At 39.6% G+C, this 18,806-nt stretch overlaps 1 protein-coding gene across 5 annotated transcripts in view; it reads right to left on the bottom strand.

The window, feature by feature from the left end:
- Positions 1-18,775, bottom strand: part of FZD6 (frizzled class receptor 6) — a 43,823-nt gene extending 25,048 nt beyond the window's left edge. For 4 of the 5 annotated variants that reach the window (XR_001364614.1, XM_014550267.1, XM_005879291.2 and 1 more), the window contains exons 1-4: positions 18,615-18,748; positions 17,816-18,147; positions 3,634-3,830; positions 971-1,988 (exon numbers count right to left, since the gene is read on the bottom strand). Coding sequence is in view for 4 of the 5 variants with exons in the window: in XM_014550267.1 (XP_014405753.1) it covers positions 971-1,988; positions 3,634-3,830; positions 17,816-17,992 (1,392 nt within the window). In the remaining variant the exon portion in view is untranslated. The other variant, XM_005879292.2, reaches the window with a different exon arrangement.
- Between the last annotated feature and the right edge of the window lie 31 nt (positions 18,776-18,806).

The raw sequence follows: 18,806 nt of genomic DNA, 5'->3' as shown, positions 1-18,806 counted from the left end.
TTTATTTATCTTCTATAATTGAAACGTTGTTGCCTTTAGTGGAGGCCACAGCCGGCCAGGACAGGCGGGAAGCTTGGCTTCCTCCATTGCCGGAGCAAGCAAGCCTCCTGCTTGCTCCAGCTCCGTGGCTGCCAGCTGCCATCTTGGTTGGGTTAATTTGCATATAGTCTCTCTGATTGGCTGGTGGGCATGGCTTGGGGCATAGCGAAGTTACTGTCAATTTGCATGTTTCTCTTTTATTAGATTAGATAATCAGCCCACACATTGCTTGATTTGATACACTATGATGATAGTACTCATAATCAATATAACATATATTACCAGGTACAAATATTCAAGAAAATGTATAAAATCTATTTAAAACAAAATTTTTTCATTAAAAACCTCAACTAAAATGATTTAAATTTTTTCCTATTTTCAGAAATTTACTTCTTTAATCTTAACTCTACCTTTATACTAATAAACATCAGGAGCATGTGAAACACATTTCATTTCAACTGTACTGCCAGTTAAGAAATGACAGTATGGTTTAGGCAAAAATCAAGTTTTGTTTCCATAAGCAAATAGTCTGCAAAAAATTATAAGATAACCCAATCAAATTAAATATACCCAAATAAAAATTTCCCCTATTAACTAAAGAATTTAAAACAACTCTCAATTCAGAAGTTACTTCTCTTTTTTTCCCAAGACCTGTTGTTCTGAGTCTTTTCTTCATTTCTATTAATCTGCCTTTACAACCCTATGTAATTTCTAAAAGAACAGCGAAAGGAGACACTTTATTATCATAACAAACTGAAAAACCTTAAGACACTTATCCCAGTTTCAACTGATGTAGAGGAAATCAATCCTATGTCTACTGGATTTCTCACCTGAAATTTTAATTTACGCTCATAATTAATTCAAGTATATTTCCAGGAAACATTTCTATGCTAAAATTAAATCATGAAACAATACAAATGATAGCTTTTACCTGATAAGGACATGGGATATGGTACTGACGACAATGGTCAGAGACCCAAGTTATCTCCCAGGTAATCCTGTTCACTTGCTCATAGACGTAACATCCAAGAAGTGTCACCAATGGCACGAGATACAGGCCACTGAAGACTCCAATTCGAATCATAAATTTCTTTAGTTTTTCTTGGTTACGGCCATCATGTTGTATCACTTGTCGAACGTGATTTAAGGAAATGATCCCAGCTAAGAGCAGAGACAGCCCGACAAACACACAAAGGCACAGTGGCAAGAGTACAAAGTAGCGAGAAGCATCCAGGTCATACAGGCCAACAAAGCAAACTCCACTAATGTTGTCTCCCTCAACCTTATTCATTGCAAGAAGCATAACAGTCAGAAAACCTGGTGTTCCCCAAGCAACAGCATGAAACCACACTGCTTTTTGTTCAATGGCTTCACAACTCCATTTTCTTCCTGCAGCTAAGAACCAAGTAATGGTAAGAATCACCCACCACACAGTGCCGGCCATTGTGAAAAAATACAAAAACATAAACACAATGGTGCAAGCCTTATTTTGAGAGCCTAGAACTACCGTCTCACCAACTTCTAGCTTCTCATCTGCTTTATTGCAGGCTGTGCTATTGCCTAGCAAGAATCCAATAAAATACATAAGAGACACAATGCTGTAACAGACAGAGTAATATATAATTGGTCTCTCTGGGTATCTGAATCTTTTAACATCAATTAAAAAAGTAAGGAATGTGAACAGAGTTGCACACAGACAAAATATTGAAACTATTCCGATAAAGCTTTTTGCAAACTCTAGCTCTTCGCTTTTAAAATACATGTTGGGGCACGGAGGTGCACACTGGTCAATTCCCAGGAATTTATAGCCTTGTCCCCCAGAAGTCTTAAGATGCCTTGGACACCATATTCCAATGTCTCTTTGGACTTGTTCTGTTTTCTTCTGACGACCAAGAATCTCTGTGTGTGGATCAAGTGTTACAGGAAAAGTCTCATCACAATACTGTAATCTGTAAAAATTATAAAAATTAAATATATAGTCAAAATTTTTATTGAGCCACTATTTTAATGCTATGCTTTCCAATTATAAAATAGTTTCTTATCCATTCATAATTGATGGGAAGACACACAAACCTATAGGATTACAGGTTAGTTGGGCAGAAAGTTTTGAAATTGACTAAAAATTTGTGGTTGTTAATGAGGCCCTAACAAACTAACATATACTAAGTACAAGGCAAATGAACATACAAATTCCCTTACTTGGAAAACAATCAATTAATAATTTAAAAATAATGTCTGCTCTCAAGACTAAATATTTAAGAAAAAAATTATCTTGCTTGGTACTCTCCAGAAAAAAATAAAAAGTACAGGCTTGTCTGTTTATAAGCATATAAAATATAAGTCTTGGAAAAATAAATTTTTATTATCTAATGCCCACAAGCAAAGTAGATAAACTACCTAAGTAAGGTGATGGCTGAAATAAGGTCCTTTCCTGGACTGGTATTAAAGTTCAAGTGACCTTTAAGTTATTAAAGGAGGGCGAGAGGATCCCCAAGAGGCAGGCTGAGGACCAGCTTAACTCACGTTGCCATTTTTTTTGGTTTGGCAGTTTGCCTCCCTTGTACAGGCATACCTGAGTGACACACGGAAGTATTTGTGTGTCACAATCAGTATTTTCGTACATGATTCCTTGTTGGTGTAAAAGTCTCTGTGAAAGATTTCCTAGATGAGCATCTTCAACTTTATTATATACAGTTGACCCTTAACAATATGGGTTTGAACTGCATGGGTCAACTCATATGCAGGGTTTTTTTTCAATAAATAGTTTAAGTGTATTTTCTCTTCCTTATGATTTTCTTAACACCTTTTGTCTAGCTTACTTTATTGTAAGAATACAGTATATAATACATATAACATACAAAACACCTGTTAACTGTTTATGTTATTGGTAAGACTTCTGGTCAACAGTAGGCTATTAGTAGTTAAGTTTTGGGGGAGTCAAAAGTTATACACGGATTTTCGACTGCATGGGAGGACAGCAACCCTAACCCCTGAGTTGTTCAAGGGCAACCGTATTACTCAATTGTTCTTGAAAATAATTATGAATTTAGCAGAAATGTATGAGTTCCAAAAGTTTCTTCAGTTCACAGATAAACTGAAAGCTTTCTTCCCAGACTTATTATATGAGTTCTCATTGTATCAGTACAATATTTCAAATTACAAGCTACCATTGTCCAGAGAAAAGGGAACAAAAATAATTAATAAAGACTAATGTGCGAAAAGGTCAGTGACTTGATAATGAGGTTCATTTCCCCCCGGTAAGGTCAAAGGCACTATTACATGTTCTCAAAGAACTATGTACCTCACTTTTGTTATATCTAAGCACAGTTATAAATTTGCATTTCTTGTATAATTATTTGATTACTCTCCATTCCTTCCACCCCATGGTAAGTTCCCTGAGAATAAGAACCAAGTCTGTTTTTTTCTCACCATTGTGTCCATGACACTTATCACCACAGTGCCTGGTATATGTTAAGGTGTAATAAATATTTGTTGAATCAAATAACGAAAGCCTGTCACTAACATTCTGGAAAGCTAACACCAATATTAAAATATCATTATCATTAGTTGTTTTCGGTTGAAAACATAATTTACCTGTCACATTTAAGTTCCTCAGGCCACTGGATCCCAAAAGTGTCAATTAAGTTTTTGCAATCAGAATATACTTTTTCACAAAATTTACGACAAGGTGGATCCACATGAATTTGGTCTGTGCAGGTTGGTACAAAAGCTTTGCAAAGGAAAGTTTCAACATTTGGTGAACAATTCAGATTTGCAAGAGGAAGAAAGTGCTATTAAGAAAAACAAGATAAGGTTAGAAAAATTTTTAATAACAAATGGAGAAATTAGTTCATTTACTGTTTAAAGTATATACATTTTCACTTATACTCCCAAAGAATGTTTAAATATCACTCTCAATACAATCAAGTTTTGAGATCATTTTGTTTAGTCTGTTAGACTTAGGAACCTTCAGACACATTGTAATATATTTTATTCAATTAATACATTTTTAAGAAGATGTGCTAAATCAAAGCAAATCAAAAGCATGAATTGTTAGGTGAAATAAATTATACAAACATTCAATTTATAAGTATATGCGGAAATACCCTAACACTGACTGAGTATTCTGGAGAATAAAGCAATTTGGGGACAGAGGGAACAGCATGAAAAAGATGTGAGGATCACGAGAACATGGTGCACTCAGGGCAAGAAGTTCAGGGTGACAGTAACAGAAGAAGGTCAAAGAGGTGGAATCAAGGGCAGACTGAAGAGAGAGATGAGACTGGAGAAGTATGCTGGACCTATCACAGGGAGCACGAATGGCATGCTAAGTTGTTTGGATTTTAAAATAAAGGAATGAAATATTATTGGAGAATTTTAAGCAGGAAGTAACTCTGGGGTCTCACAGCTGAGTGTGAATCCTAGGTCCCCACTTACTGGCTGTGTATCTTGGGCAAGTTACTTAACTTCTGTGTTTTAGTTTCTTCATTTGTAAAATGGCAATAATAATAGTAACTGTCTCATAAGATTGTTGTGACTACTACATTAATAAACATAAGCATTCAACAAATGTTAGTTATTGTGATGATTACGCTTTAGAGCATAGGGATGGGTCCTGGATAAACATGGTATACTGACCACATGTGTTTATCTTTCTTCCCTTGTTCCCTCAGTAAAATGACAATAAAGAAAATAAAGATACTAATCCATTAAGTGAACAGGAGATGCTACATTAATGTATTTGCGTTTTCCAAAGAAAAGAAACATCTAAAAAGAAAGTCCCAAAACTTTGAGTGACAGAAAGCTATTAGAAGAGTGTGAGGTGACTTAATCAGACATGGGGGTGGATTACAAAGTACGAGTGGAGGGACTCACATGAGAATGAACTGATTTTGCCCTTAAGAAACAGAGGGTCTCAGTTCTTCCAGGCACCAAGTAGCATCAAAGGTAAAAACTGAGGGCTGTTTACAAATCAGTTCCTCTCTCTGTTATCCCCCCACACCCACCCCAACAGTCAGATGCCCACTAAAATCTATCAGGGTTATTTCCAGGAGAAATGGAGCTACAGATGTTCTTACACTTGAGCTACCTGGCACAGATCTGGGCAGAGATACAGCACAGGTGAAAAGAGGTTGAACTGACTAAAAGACTAGGGAAACATGAGGCCCTCATCCTTTTCCTTTCCTGTTTCCAAAAGATTGGCAGACAGGCAAATACCACCATCCCTGATCTTTGAAAAAAACTCAACAGTCTTGGACAAGAGGGAAAAACCTCTAGATAGTGACCATGAAAAAGCTTGACCTCACCTTACTATTGAAGCCCACCAGCAACAAGCCCCATTATTGCACATGGAGATTTCAATGCACACAAATTTAAATGGGCAGCCAAGAATCTCAGGCATTTGAGTAAAACCTTATGAGAGACAGAGACCAAAACAAGCAGGCAGATAAAGGGAAATTTGGAGGGAACAGATTATGCGGGGGACAGAAGAAAACAAAACAAAATAAACCACAAAATAAACAAAAATGTTAATGTTAAATGAGAAGCTATTGCATTCATTAAAAAGAATAGGATGCTATGGAAAATTAAAATAATAAGATGGCTGAGCCGAACCGGTTTGGCTCAGTGGATAGAGCGTCGGCCTGCGGACTCAGGGGTCCCAGGTTCGATTCCGGTCAAGGGCATGTACCTTGGTTGCGGGCACATCCCCACTGGGGGCGTGCAGGAGTCAGCTGATCGATCTCTCTCATCGATGTTTCTGGCTCTCTATCCCTCTCCCTTCTTCTCTGTAAAAAATCAATAAAATATATTAAAAAAAAAAAAAGATGGCTGAAATAAAGAACTCTATGGAAGGATTAGAAGATAAAGTGGAGGAAAGAGATGGACAATTATCAACAATGCTTTTGAGATTCTACCATTCAATAATAACTAAAATAGTCCTGTTGATTATAGTTTTAATGCTCAGAGAAATAAATTATAGGCTCCTTTAAGGGAATGGTGAGTCCCTGGAAGAAATCTGTGGTAGTTAACTCTTAGTACCAGCAGGGACAAAGAAGAAGAGGGCAATTAAGAAGACCACTAATACCTCCACCTGAAAAAGAGCCAGAGCCAAACTATGATAGACAATGAGAACCAAAATAAGTGGAGCATTTTATGTAACCCTGGACTGGAAATGATGCCAGCACTGTCATTCTGGTTACAGCTCTGCCATTAATTTCCAGTGCCACCTTTGGAAGATAATTTTCTGTCTTTGAGTCTCTGAGCATCCATTAGTGATATGAGAGCGATGAACCACTAGATGATCTCTAAGGACACTTATGTGTCTCAAAAAGTGTATGAAGAGGGTAACCAAGCATTGAGCAACAGGGCTGGACTTAAATTTCAAAACAATTGTAGGTACTACAAAGAAATGTTCTCCTTGGTAGGTAACTCTGTCTTGTACTGAGCCCTAGAGGGAATATCTATCACTTCTGCCTGCCCAGCAGTCCTGTTTTGGGGAATTCCAAAGTAGGTGGGATGCTACAGAGGCTTAAGGAGAGATGATGCAGGGAGCAATCTGACAACAGAACCAGCTTGGCCATTTGGATGCTCCAGGTATTGTGATATTTTGGGAGAGGGTTGTACAAAAGAACAGATTATTTGAGGCAACTGCAGGGGGGAGGCAATAATGCCCACAATGTCAAAATAAGTGTCGAGGGACAATGGCATTGACATTGGGACTGGTCCTGGGACATGATCCTAGCTGTGTCCTGGTTCCCTTCGCTCCTCCCTATATTCTGAACCTGGTTCTTCAGCCTCCCCATTGATTTGACAAGCTATCCAATATTAGTTCATTTTCTGCTTACGTTAGTCAAAGTTGGTTTCTATTGTTTGCAACCAAGACAGACTGGTACAGCAATTATATATGTGATCTCAGTAAGAGGAATGGAACTGGTTTTCTAGACTTAAACTGAGACTAAAAGCAGTGAATATTCTGTCAGTATTTAGAGATGGAAATCTGACAGCCCATGGTATATACTAGAAAAACCTGATTGAGTTAGCCTTGTAATCCTACAGATCCCAACAACATCTAAGAATGCTGTGCCCAGGGAAGGCAAGGCTGAGTGAAGAGCATGAACTTTCAAGGACTACGGCCTGAGTGCGCTAGTGGCACTGCTTGGCTGAGGAAGAGAGTGACAAACCGACAATCTGAAGTCTTGGCTGGAGGTGTGGAGTGAAACACAAGGATTAAAAGGACTTAATGCTTAAGAAGTTGAAAACCAAATGGAGTTTGATCCTGCAGGTTGCCAAATTGTATCAGTTAAATGTATTTCCTTTTCACATAAACCTAGTGGTACTGTGATAAGGAAACAGTGGGGCCCTGAGACCTGAAGCGGGGATACATGACAAGGTTCAGAATACTCGCGGTGCTCTGAACCCAAAGCCATCACAGCAGACCCTAATCCCACGTCTGCTGAGGCATCTGAAAGATGGACTTTGCAAGAAGGACATAAACAGCCTCCTACCCCATCTCCACCACGCTTCAATGTCTCAACTTGTAAGTACAGTACAGTTCTACCCCAGATTGTCCTGGAAGGGTCAAATCAAGATGGAATCTGGAAAAAGGAATTATATATTCCTTACAAGACACTATTATTCATTTGTGTTGCTTCTGAACGTGATGGGTTCAGGAGGAAAGACCACAATTTTAGAGGGGGCTAAGTTACACGGCTACGGGTATGTTAATTCTAGATCCAATGTGCCAGCTTCAGAAACAGAGTTTTTTGGACGTTAGATGATAAATAGGCTTTTGACAGGGGCTCGTTGGGACCCCAAAACCAACCCACTGTAATTTCCTAAGTCCATGGATGTATACTTCAAATACTGTGTTTAGCAACAGCACAATTGCTATCTGGATAAATATTATCATGGTAGAAGGGGCCAAGTGAAAACCATTAGAGGAGTCCTGCTAACATGACAGAAAATTAAGAGCAATACTGCAGACCAGGGGACTTTCGCGGATTGGTGACACTATCAAAAACATATTCAGGGGCAGTAATTCTTAGCACCTGCCCATTTAAATTCTCTAGTACAATTGGATACGTTATTAATAGATGGTCGTAAGCCACCTTAATCAAATGGGTAAAGTGCTTTTCCAGATTGGTCTCTTTACTGGAGCAAATCAGTACAATCCTGGCACCTCATATGCAGCTCTAAACTGACCAATGCTATTTTCTCCAAAAGCAATTTGCTTTCATCCAGGAGGGACAGCAGCACAATTTGCCAAGTGGCCTCAGGGCAGAGGCTCAAACAGTGAACCAGCAGCAGCAGCAGCAGCAACAGCAGCATACCCAGCATACCCGGAGAACTTGTTAGAAATGCAAATGCTCCATCCCACCCAGATGCAGGAATTCTGGGGGTGGGGTCAGGGATCTGTTTTAACAAATCCTTCAGATGATTCTGATGCACATCAAAGCTTGAGAAGCAATGCCTTAGAGCAGCGGTTCTCAACCTGTGGGTCGCGACCCCTTTGGGGGTCGAACAACCCTTTCACAGGGGTCGCCTAAGACCATCGGAAAACACATATGTAATTACATATTGTTTTGAGTAATCACCACTGTGCTTTAATTATGTTCAATCTGTAACAATGAAAAGACATCCTGCATATCAGATATTCACATTACGATTCATAACAGTAGCAAAATCACAGTGATGAAGTAGCAACGAAAATAATTTTATGGTTGGGGGTCACCACAACATGAGGAACTGTATTAAAGGGTCGCGGCATTAGGAAGGTTGAGAACCACTGCCTTAGAGGAACATCAGCTCTCCTGCTCTGTGCCTCAGTTTCATTGTCAGAGGCTCTAACCATATCACTGTTTGAAAGGACACTATATTGGGACACTATATTGGCCCATTATACAGTCAAACCTCAATTCTTAACCATCTCCCATCTTGAATAATTCGGTTCTCAACCAAGTTGTTCACTGAAAAAATGTCTCGGCTGACAAACAACACTTCAGTTCTCCACCCGACAAGCCTCTCATGCTGGTACTTATATGATCAGTCCCGCATCTCTCAGGTGAGTATGAATCAGTTTACCGCTAAACCTCACGTTGTTTTTTTGCTGCTTATTATTTTTTTAAAATACATTTTATTGATTTTTTACAGAGAGGAAGGGAGAGGGATAGAGAGATAGAAACATCGATGAGAGAGAAACACTGATCAGCTGCCTCCTGCACGCCCCCCACTGGGGATGTGCTCGCAACCAAGGTACCTGCCCTTGACCAGAATCGAACCCGGAACCCCTCAGTCCGCAGGCCGATGCTCTAGCCACTGAACCAAACCGGTTCGGGCTTTGCTGCTTATTATTACTAAATACGCACAGTAAGTCCCTGTGGGTCCTACAAAGGTTAGTGATAGCAGCAAAGTTAAAAGAAAAGTGAGGACAACGATAAAACTTAAAAAGGAAATAATTGCAAAGTATGACAGAGCTGTTCATGTGTCTGATCTGGCTACCAAGTACAGCAAAATTGACAATCAGTACAATTTTAAAACATAAAGAGGTCATCAAGAGTGTTGATGTTGCTAAGGGTGTAAAACAATAATCATAAGCAATTGAGAAAGGTTAAAGCAGGGAATCATTTGGGGGTCTGGAGCAGATTAATTCAATATTATTTCTAATGGGGAAAAATGATTCAGTTTTTTAACATATCACTTCTTGAACAGCCTTTCGGAACAAATTAAGTTGAAGAACTGAGATTCCACTGTATTTAGGACATAGAGCTGATGAGGCTGTAGACATGTGCTAATGAGGAGATTAACACATATAAATAAAAGGGACCTTCCACCTTGGTTTTGCTAATACTTCCTGGTACAGACTGGATACAACTATGGGACACTTAGACCAATTAACCCAAACTACCTTTCATGAGTGGCGTGTTACCTAACTCACCTACTCATGACATCAGGTGCACTCAGATAGCATTCCTTCTTCAAGTGGCCTGCTCGGAATTAAAGCAGTGCGAGCACATTCCTCATACTCTTAGAATGACCACCTCTGCCATGCTACCACCTTTTCCTTAAAACACACCAACTAGTTCCCCCGTACTGTGATAACATGATAACGGAAGGAACCATAATACGGGCCTGGGGTTTGTGGCAATGTAAGATCCTGAAAGAAAATCTGGGTTAGAATTCTAATCGAGAGATCAAAAGAAGAAAGATATTTTGATGTTTTAAAAATATATAAAGCTAAGCCTAAACAGAGTGGTTCTGCAGCGGTGTCTTGGCTGTGCCTTGCCTCCGTTAGTGCTAAAGTCACAAGATATATAAACATTCCTCACTTTTCTGAAGCATGAATGAGAACCGCACTGGTACATGGAAGCAGCCACTTTACCAGTGATCAAGGCCAACTGACTACACGCATCTGATTCTCACTTCAGGATTTATGCTTTCTACTCATGGTGACATACACAGTAACTCTCAAGAAATATTAAAAGCTTATTTCTTACTTTAAAATGACACCAAAAAGAAAGATAATTTCTAGTGATGGAAATTAAAAGAGAGAAAGTGACTGGGGAAAAAATAATTGATTTGTCTTAGCTAGACAACAGACTCATTAAGGATCTAAAGGGGTCCTTAAAGGTTTACACCTCACAGAACAAATACTGTTGAAGTGGTTACAAGGATAGTAAATCGTTTGAGAACATCAATGAGCTACTGTATAATAAAGTGGTAAAGACTCTGCCACTTATTTTCATGAATGTGACCAATCTCAGGCAAGTCAGCTTCTTTAACGAATGCAAAGCGGAGCCTGCAATACAAGAGAATAAGAAACAAAAATTTGCATTATTTCCATATTGGAAAGTTCCTATTTTTAAAATATTTCTTAGCAGAGAGCATTACAAATTTTTAATTATTTACCCAAGAGAGCTGTAATTTTCTTTGGAAATTAGACAAATATACACAGGAACTGGTTGGCACTACCAAAAAAAAAAAATCTGTCCACTGAAGTGTCCATTTTTTTCATTTAAAACTTGTATCTAGCAAAACTAATCCTGGGGAAGCTACACAGTCAGGTACACAATCAGTAAACAGTAATGAATGAATACATGAAAAATATACAAACAAGAGTAAGAAGGCTTCATTATCTACATGCCACAACCTCAAGAAAAGGAAAGAGTCACAACACAACAGCCGCCCCATGGCCTGAAAGAACCACGTCCCTTTGTGGCCAGGTTCTCCTGAGGGTGTAACGAACAATGTCCTAGACCCAGAATATCAAGGGATGGCTCTGTAGGAACCTGGTGCCTATCAGCCTCCCAGAAGAAATTCCATCCTCTGTTTACATACAGACCAACCCTGATTCTGCAGACTCAGAAATAGTCAATGTGCTTTCCCTACTACTGCAACACAATATAACAGAGGAAAGTATGCTTGTGGTTTCTACACTTAAAACACAACAGTAGCCACCACACATACAACTGACTTTTCAATACCTATTTCATTTTTTAAAGAACTCAATAGCTTACTTTCAGAATAGTTACCGCCATTTTCAGAAAGCCTTCCCTGAAAAATAAATAGGTTAGTCACACTAAACATTTTCTTGCCTGTGTATGGGGATATAAAAGTAGAGAAGGAGGAAAGGAATGGGTCCACTAGACTCTTCTACAAGCAGAAAAATGAAAATGCTTAAAAACCACTGCCCAATGGAAATAGATTTTTTCGTAAGTTTGTGTACAGTTTTTCTCCCTTTATTTTTAACTAGAGGCCCGGTGCACAAAATTCACACTCTGGAGGGGGGGTGTCCCTCAGCCCGGCCTGCGCCCTCTCGCAGTCCGGGATGTTGAGCGTCTGCCCCCTGGGGGTCAGTGCATATCATAGCAACCAGTTGTTCTGCCATTACGGCTGCTTAGGCTTTTATTACATAGACTAGAGGCCCGGTGCACAAAATCATGCGCAGGTAGGGTCCCTAGGCCTAGCCTGCAATCAGGGCCATCTTCTGCCCGTTCGCCAGTCCCCAGGCCTGCCCCACCACCGACACCCATCCCAGTTCCCCGTGGTTCCCTGTTTGCCATCTGGAGATTGGAGCCTGAGGGCCGGGGGGAGGGACCGAGAGGTCTGCCTTCCACCGCTCACCAGTCCCTAGTCCTGCCCAGCCGCCGACACCCATCTCGGCTCCCTGTTGGCCATCCGGCAATCGGAGCCTGTGGGCTGGGGGGAGGGACTGAGAGGTGGTCAATGCACCTCATAGCGACTGGTCAATTGGTCATTCTGGTCGTGACGCCGTTATGGTCGCTGGCCTTTTATTATATAGGACTGAATAGAAACATTTTAGTAGTGCATATTAACAGGTGACAAGGAAAGGGGTTGTTTTTTTACCCCCTTTGGCTCACTTCCCTTTAGACTTTTCAAAAGTGGAATGACCACATGCTGTTCCAAACATAATACATGACTTTGCTTTTGCCTAGACCTCAATGAAGGCAATTCAAAAAGAAAAATAAATGTTCCTGTTTCCATTTTCCCTAGCTCAGCCTCGGCTCTCTTCGGATGAAATCAGTCTCTCAAGGGACATCAACCTAACAATTTCAGAAACAATGCGCTAGATATGAAACAAAGAGGAACACAATGGAAAACCAGCAGCCATTTGTTTTTCCACCTGGGAGAATTAGACTGTACAACATCCTTTTTAAGAAGCCAAGTTACTATTCAGAATTATAAATTAACTCTTTGTAATACAAATTAATTTAGCTTCAGTAAACAAAACAAGGGGAAAAAAACGATTTCAAGCAATCTCTGAAATAAAACTAAAAAAACAGGATATCCCAGTGAGAGCCTTTCGTTTCTGATAAATTTGACTTAAAATTTATGTGTAAAGTAAATAACACATAACTCAGGTAACATATTAACAAGAATGCATAATAATGTTTATTTATACATGCTATACATGTATAATCCTTATAGAACTTTAATCCTTATGGTACTTTCTAGTACTTTTAAGTACTTTAAAACAGGGTTCAGCAAACCATAGACTGTGGACCAAAAAAACTCTGTTTTTGTAAATAAAATTTTACTGAAATACATCTACACTCATTTGTTTACATATTGTCTATGGCTGCTTTCTACTACAGTTGCAGAGTTGAATAGCTGTGACAGAAACTGTATGGCTTGCAAAGCCAAAATATTTTTTATTATTTGGGTCTTTACGGAAAGTTTGCATTCCCTGCTCCAAACTAGTAGATCTCAAAATTTAACATCCATAAGAAACACCTGCACAGCTTGTTAAAATCCAGTTTCTTGGGCTCTATCTTCATAGATCATGATTCAGTAGGTTGGATGGGGTCCATGAGCTTGCATTTCTAACAAGTTCACAGGTTGCTGCTCTATGAACTAAACTTTGAGAACCACTGTTCTAAACCATCTCATATAATCACAGACTTGCAGTGACTATAACTACTATAAGGGCTATAAAACAGGATAGCCATCATACAAAATGAAAACTGAGGCATAAAAGAGTGAGATAGATCTCTAGAATTATATGATATTCCTGAAAGCTAAGAGAGCCCAACATCGGATATTTCTTCAGCTCCTCATCCTAATATTGATTCCTAGTGAACACTGGAAATGCAGCAGGAACCAGGAGGAACCAAAGGCAGTTGGGCTGGAGGTGTAAAACCCATCTATTCTTTAGAAAAGCCATAAAACACTTTAAAAGTCAAGATAAATGCAGTTAATAACTTAATAGTTGTCTGGACTACAAATAAGTATTAAAATGCAATGTTTGGGAAAAAAACATGACACATATAGTTTGTAATACAATGGTCCAATCAAAAGATGAATTCCTTCACTCCATATAAATGCAAATGGTTAAAAATAAAATTTTTAAAATAAATTCTAACACCTATGTGTCAAGCTAACATGGGAAAGAATACAGAAGATGTCAATTCATATATTTTATGAGAACGAGGCTCAGGCTGAAAGTGGATGATACACAAACCACTTAAAAATATTAGAATGTGTTTTACTTAGACATTGCAGAAGATAAAGGTGGAAGGTAAAGATTTGGGGGGAAATTCTCTTTGCTGATTTATTAGAACAGGAAACACCACCTTTTTCTTTATTCAGGCTTTATTGAGCATCTACCATGCTCAGAGGCACTGTATTGGGCATTAGGGATAGAAATGAATAAATAACATCTCTACTCTCAACAAGCTTCAATCTAGTGAGAGAGCCATTTAAATAATTGCAACACAGCATGGTAAGTATGAGAACAGTCGTATATATGGGGTGGGGCAAAATTAGGTTTACAGTTGTGAATATGCAAAACAGAGTTTATTCTTGTATTATTATTTATTAATTATTGTATTATTTTCCCTGTGAACAACTGTAACCTTACCTTCCCCAACCTGTATTAAACATGATTAGAGTGTGAAGAGTGAGCTGATTAAATAAGTTTGGGAGAAAGGTGAAAGAAGGCTTCACTAAGCACAGCTATTGTTTTAATTCAGATCTGAGGAAACTGAGCAGGTAAGAGAGGCAGTGGATACAATACTATGTACAAAGGTACAGAAGTGGACCAGAATAATGTGGATTTGAGTTCTACAAATAGGATAGTTTGGCTGAAGTAGAGAGTATACAATGGAAGGGATAAGATGAGAGACAAGAAGAGCCACACTAGAGTCAGGTCTTTATTTCTCCAGCTTCAGGAAAATAGTGAGGAATTTAACCCCAAAGTAGATTGTGTGAATTTACATTTTAGTAAAATCACTTTAGTACCACAGAGAGGAGTGACTGAAGGCTAAAGATTTTATTTTTGATCTAAAAATTCTAACTAGCCCTGATCGGTGTGACTCAGTTGATTGGAGTGTCATCCCATACACCAAGAGGTGGTGGGTTCAGTTTCCAATCAGGCCATACGCCCAGATTGTGGGTTAGATCCCCGATAGGGGCTCATGCAGGAGGCAACTGACTGGTGTCTCTCTCTCTCTCTCTCTCTTCCTCTCTCTAAAATCAATTTTTAAAAAAATATATTTTATTGATTTTTTACAGAGAGGAAGGGAGAGGTATAGAGAGTTAGAAACATCGATGAGAGAGAAACATCGATCAGCTGCCTCCTACACACTCCACTGGGGATGTGCCCGCAACCAAGGTACATGCCCTTGACCAGAATCGAACCCAGGACCCTTCAGTCCGCAGGCCGACGCTCCATCCACTGAGCCAAACTGGTTAGGGCTAAAATCAATTTTTAAAAATTGGTTTACAGGTAAAAATTCTAGTAAGACTTTGTATTTAACACACAGATGGGGGGGGGGGAAGGTAGAGCCAAAGGTTTAAAAAAAATGCTTCCCAGTTTAATGTTTATCTAAATGAAATTTGCAAAGCAGCAGCAAAGAATAATTAACATATCATATTCTGAATCTTAGAAAATATTTTATTTTTTATTATGACCAAGGGTTAAAAAAAGGTTAAAGATGCCATTATGGTCCATGTTGACAGAGAAGACAGTGTCATATAGTGCTCAGACCTTGAACATTATAACTTCTTTGGGCTTCAGTTTCTTCACCTACACAATGAAGGATTCAGTCGTTCTTAACCTGGCCTATAACCAGAAGTATATTTCAATATAATTGTTTCCCTTTGTAACCCTACTCATTTTATTTAAATTTTACAACTTCTCTTATTCTGAGAGGAGATCAACAACACAAAAGAGGTTAAGAAGCTCTGCATGATATCTACAGTTAACTTACAACTTTCAAATTACAGAATTTTGGAAATTCAATACAGGAACTAAAAGAGAATGCCACTGGCTGAGGACAAACAAGGATGAGCAATAAGAAAGGTACAGTACCATGGACCGAAGAAATCATACATAGGGATTTAAAGTCAGACTCAGGTTGACAGTTTGCCTTCCCATTTCCCTTTCTTCTTTGTCGGCTTAAGTTAATGCTGTATGGTTTTCTTCTTTTATGTCCTAAACCTACTGAAGTATGATTTGTGTAATAGAATTTAATAGCAAAGACTATAAGGAAGCTTAGTGCACAAGGAAGATTATATAATGAAGATATCCTCAAATAAAGGAAGTAAGAACAAAACATGCCTTCTTGATAATGTCCAGACACAAAATTACCTGGAAAAGAAGCTAGGTAAGTGAAATAAACAAACAAACAAACAACACTTTTCTATTTTTTACCGCAAAAATAATTGATTTTAAAAGGATGTGTAGAACAGAAGCTAATTCTTATTATCTTAGAATTACAGGTATTTATTATTAGTAGCAGGATGCTTCTCTCCCTTAGGAATTCTAAATGGTCTATATTTATAAGGCTGATGGTTAGCATTCAAACTTAAAATGTATGTAGCTACAACACAGAAAGAGAACCAGGTTTTTAAAAATTTTAAGAGCTTTATAAGACATGAGTTACAAAACATGTACTCTCATCAGAGAAACTGTGAATGAATGACATAACTATTCCTTGAAGGTGTCCCCACTACACACTTTACTTTAATCAGATTAAACCATCAAAATAGTTCTGAGTAATCAATGAAAGTCTCACTGCATCATTTGCTCAGTGTTTAAAATCACATCTCGCACTGGTGGAAAGACCACTGAAAGACTGCAATAGTACCACCTGTAATGCCCATGTAAAGCACATCGACGCTGGTATTTAACAGCCCTCCTATTTCAGACCTGAGTCTACAATGAGGTAGTCCAACAACTATTCAACAATGGAAGACTTTTGAAGCTGTAAAATCAAGTTTGGTCAGTTTTTAAAGTAGTGTCTACTTTAAAATTATAGGGGTTTCATCCCTTAGCAACAATGTAAGGGGAAAAGAAGCGCTTACCATCCTTGGAAAGTTTTTCTGGAGGAAAACTACAGGAACATTTGTCGTCTTTCCTTCATGAGACTTATCAACCTAACAGATCTGTACGGGAGGGTAGGTCCCTGTCTGTATAGGTACCTCTTGCTTCCCACACCTCCGCAGCAACCTGCATATCTCTAAGCCAAACGCAGGTAACTGAGGCACCTCAGGCGATCTTTAGTATCACTCTGCTCCGCCCCTGACATGTGGTTTCTTTTAAAAAGTATCTTACAAAGAATACTTCAGTGCCTTAAAAAAGCCCCGTTGTTGTTGTTTTTTTAGCAAAACACTATCTACAGCCCCAAAATCTTCCAATTATCGATCTGCTTCAGAAAACGGTGCCACGTGAACATTACAACTACTTATAAAAATATATGTACTCTAAGCCCTGATACACCAAGGGTGTGGGTTCAATCACCAGTCAGGGCACGTACAAGAATCAACCAATGAATGCATAAGTAAGTAGAACAATACATCGATCTCTCTCTCTCCCCCTTTCTCTCTCTCTAAAATCAATAAATTAAAAATAACAGTAAAAAAAAAAAGAAAATATATGTAGTCCAGGCAATATAGATTGCATGTTCAATGAATTAGGAAAAATTCAGAATTCACATTATTAGCAGAACTACCATAACTGATTCGGAAAAGCAAAATATTTGCCAGGTGCAAGACATTTCTAAATCATTCATAACTCTACTTTACATCAAACGAACCCCATATTAAGCAAGTCCCCAAAACAGGGCCACGAATGTACACAAAACATACATTTGTAGCGTAATTTAATCTTCAAAAGGATTTCTTCCAACTATGACTTGTATACAACTGAAAGAATCCCTTATTGTCTTTAAAAAAAAAAAAAAAGAGTCACCGTCATAGTTTATTCCAGGACAGAGCAATAAACTACTTTCCTATAAAGGTACAAAGAACGACCCACCTCCATTTTCACAGCAGCAGTGCTCTGATCATAATGGCCCATCAGATTGGGGAAAAACGTCATGTTGTAGGCCATCTTCGTGCACCTGGGGACCGTCACCGGCTCACAGGTGAAAAGGCTGTGCCCTCTCACGAGGGGCAAGAAAACGCAGAGCCACAGCATCGTACTCATTCCCATCCTCTTCAGATCCCTGCTTCCACCACCTGGCTCGGGCTCATCGCTCTTCTCATGCTCCGATTTCCGTCCGAAGATGAAGCGTTCAGATGTCTCACTTCATTATTTGACCATGTTGAAAGCAGCTCCTCTCCGGAAAATGAGTTCCGAGTCAATTACTACAAAAACAAAACAAACAAACAAAACGAGAGGGAGTATCAGGGACATCTGTCATACACTCAAATGCCGACGTCCAAGTGCAGACAGAGCTAAGGCTGTCCCCGAGGGCAGGAAGGCACCGACCACTGGGAAAACCACGGAAAATTCCATCCTTTACATCAAACGAACCACATATTAAGCAAGTCCCCAAAACAGGGCCACGAATGTACACGGGCACGAGCACCTGCGGAGGAAATCGCTTCTCCAGGGAACCGCGACCACACGCGGTCTGTGCTGCGGGGAACACGGGTGCGCGGGGGGCGAGTGAGATGGAGAAGAAAGTAACGCGGGGCGTCGGGATCCCTTGCAAAGGACGCACAGAACAACAATGAAGTCCAAGGAGTTTTAATCCAAGGGCCCCGCTGGACATCTCACTACGGGAGAACTGGGTCCCGGGACAACCTTGGAAGCCCGAAGGGGGTTTCACCTTCTCCCAAGGCTCCAAGGGCCCGTCTCGGGGCAGTGTTCCGGGGAGCCGATCCCTTCCTGTCTGAGAAAGGGGAGACCTGCAGGTCCCCCACCGACAGCCGGGGGAGCGGGGTTCCCCCCAAAGGGAAGTAGGCCGACCTGGCCCCGGAGGGCGACGGCGCCTCCGTGGGAGGGCGGCTCCTGGCCCTGA

This window comes from Myotis brandtii, unplaced genomic scaffold, assembly GCF_000412655.1.
Source record: "Myotis brandtii unplaced genomic scaffold, ASM41265v1 scaffold59, whole genome shotgun sequence".
Lineage (NCBI taxonomy): Eukaryota > Metazoa > Chordata > Mammalia > Chiroptera > Vespertilionidae > Myotis > Myotis brandtii.
This window is presented reverse-complemented; position numbering and strand designations above follow the sequence as displayed.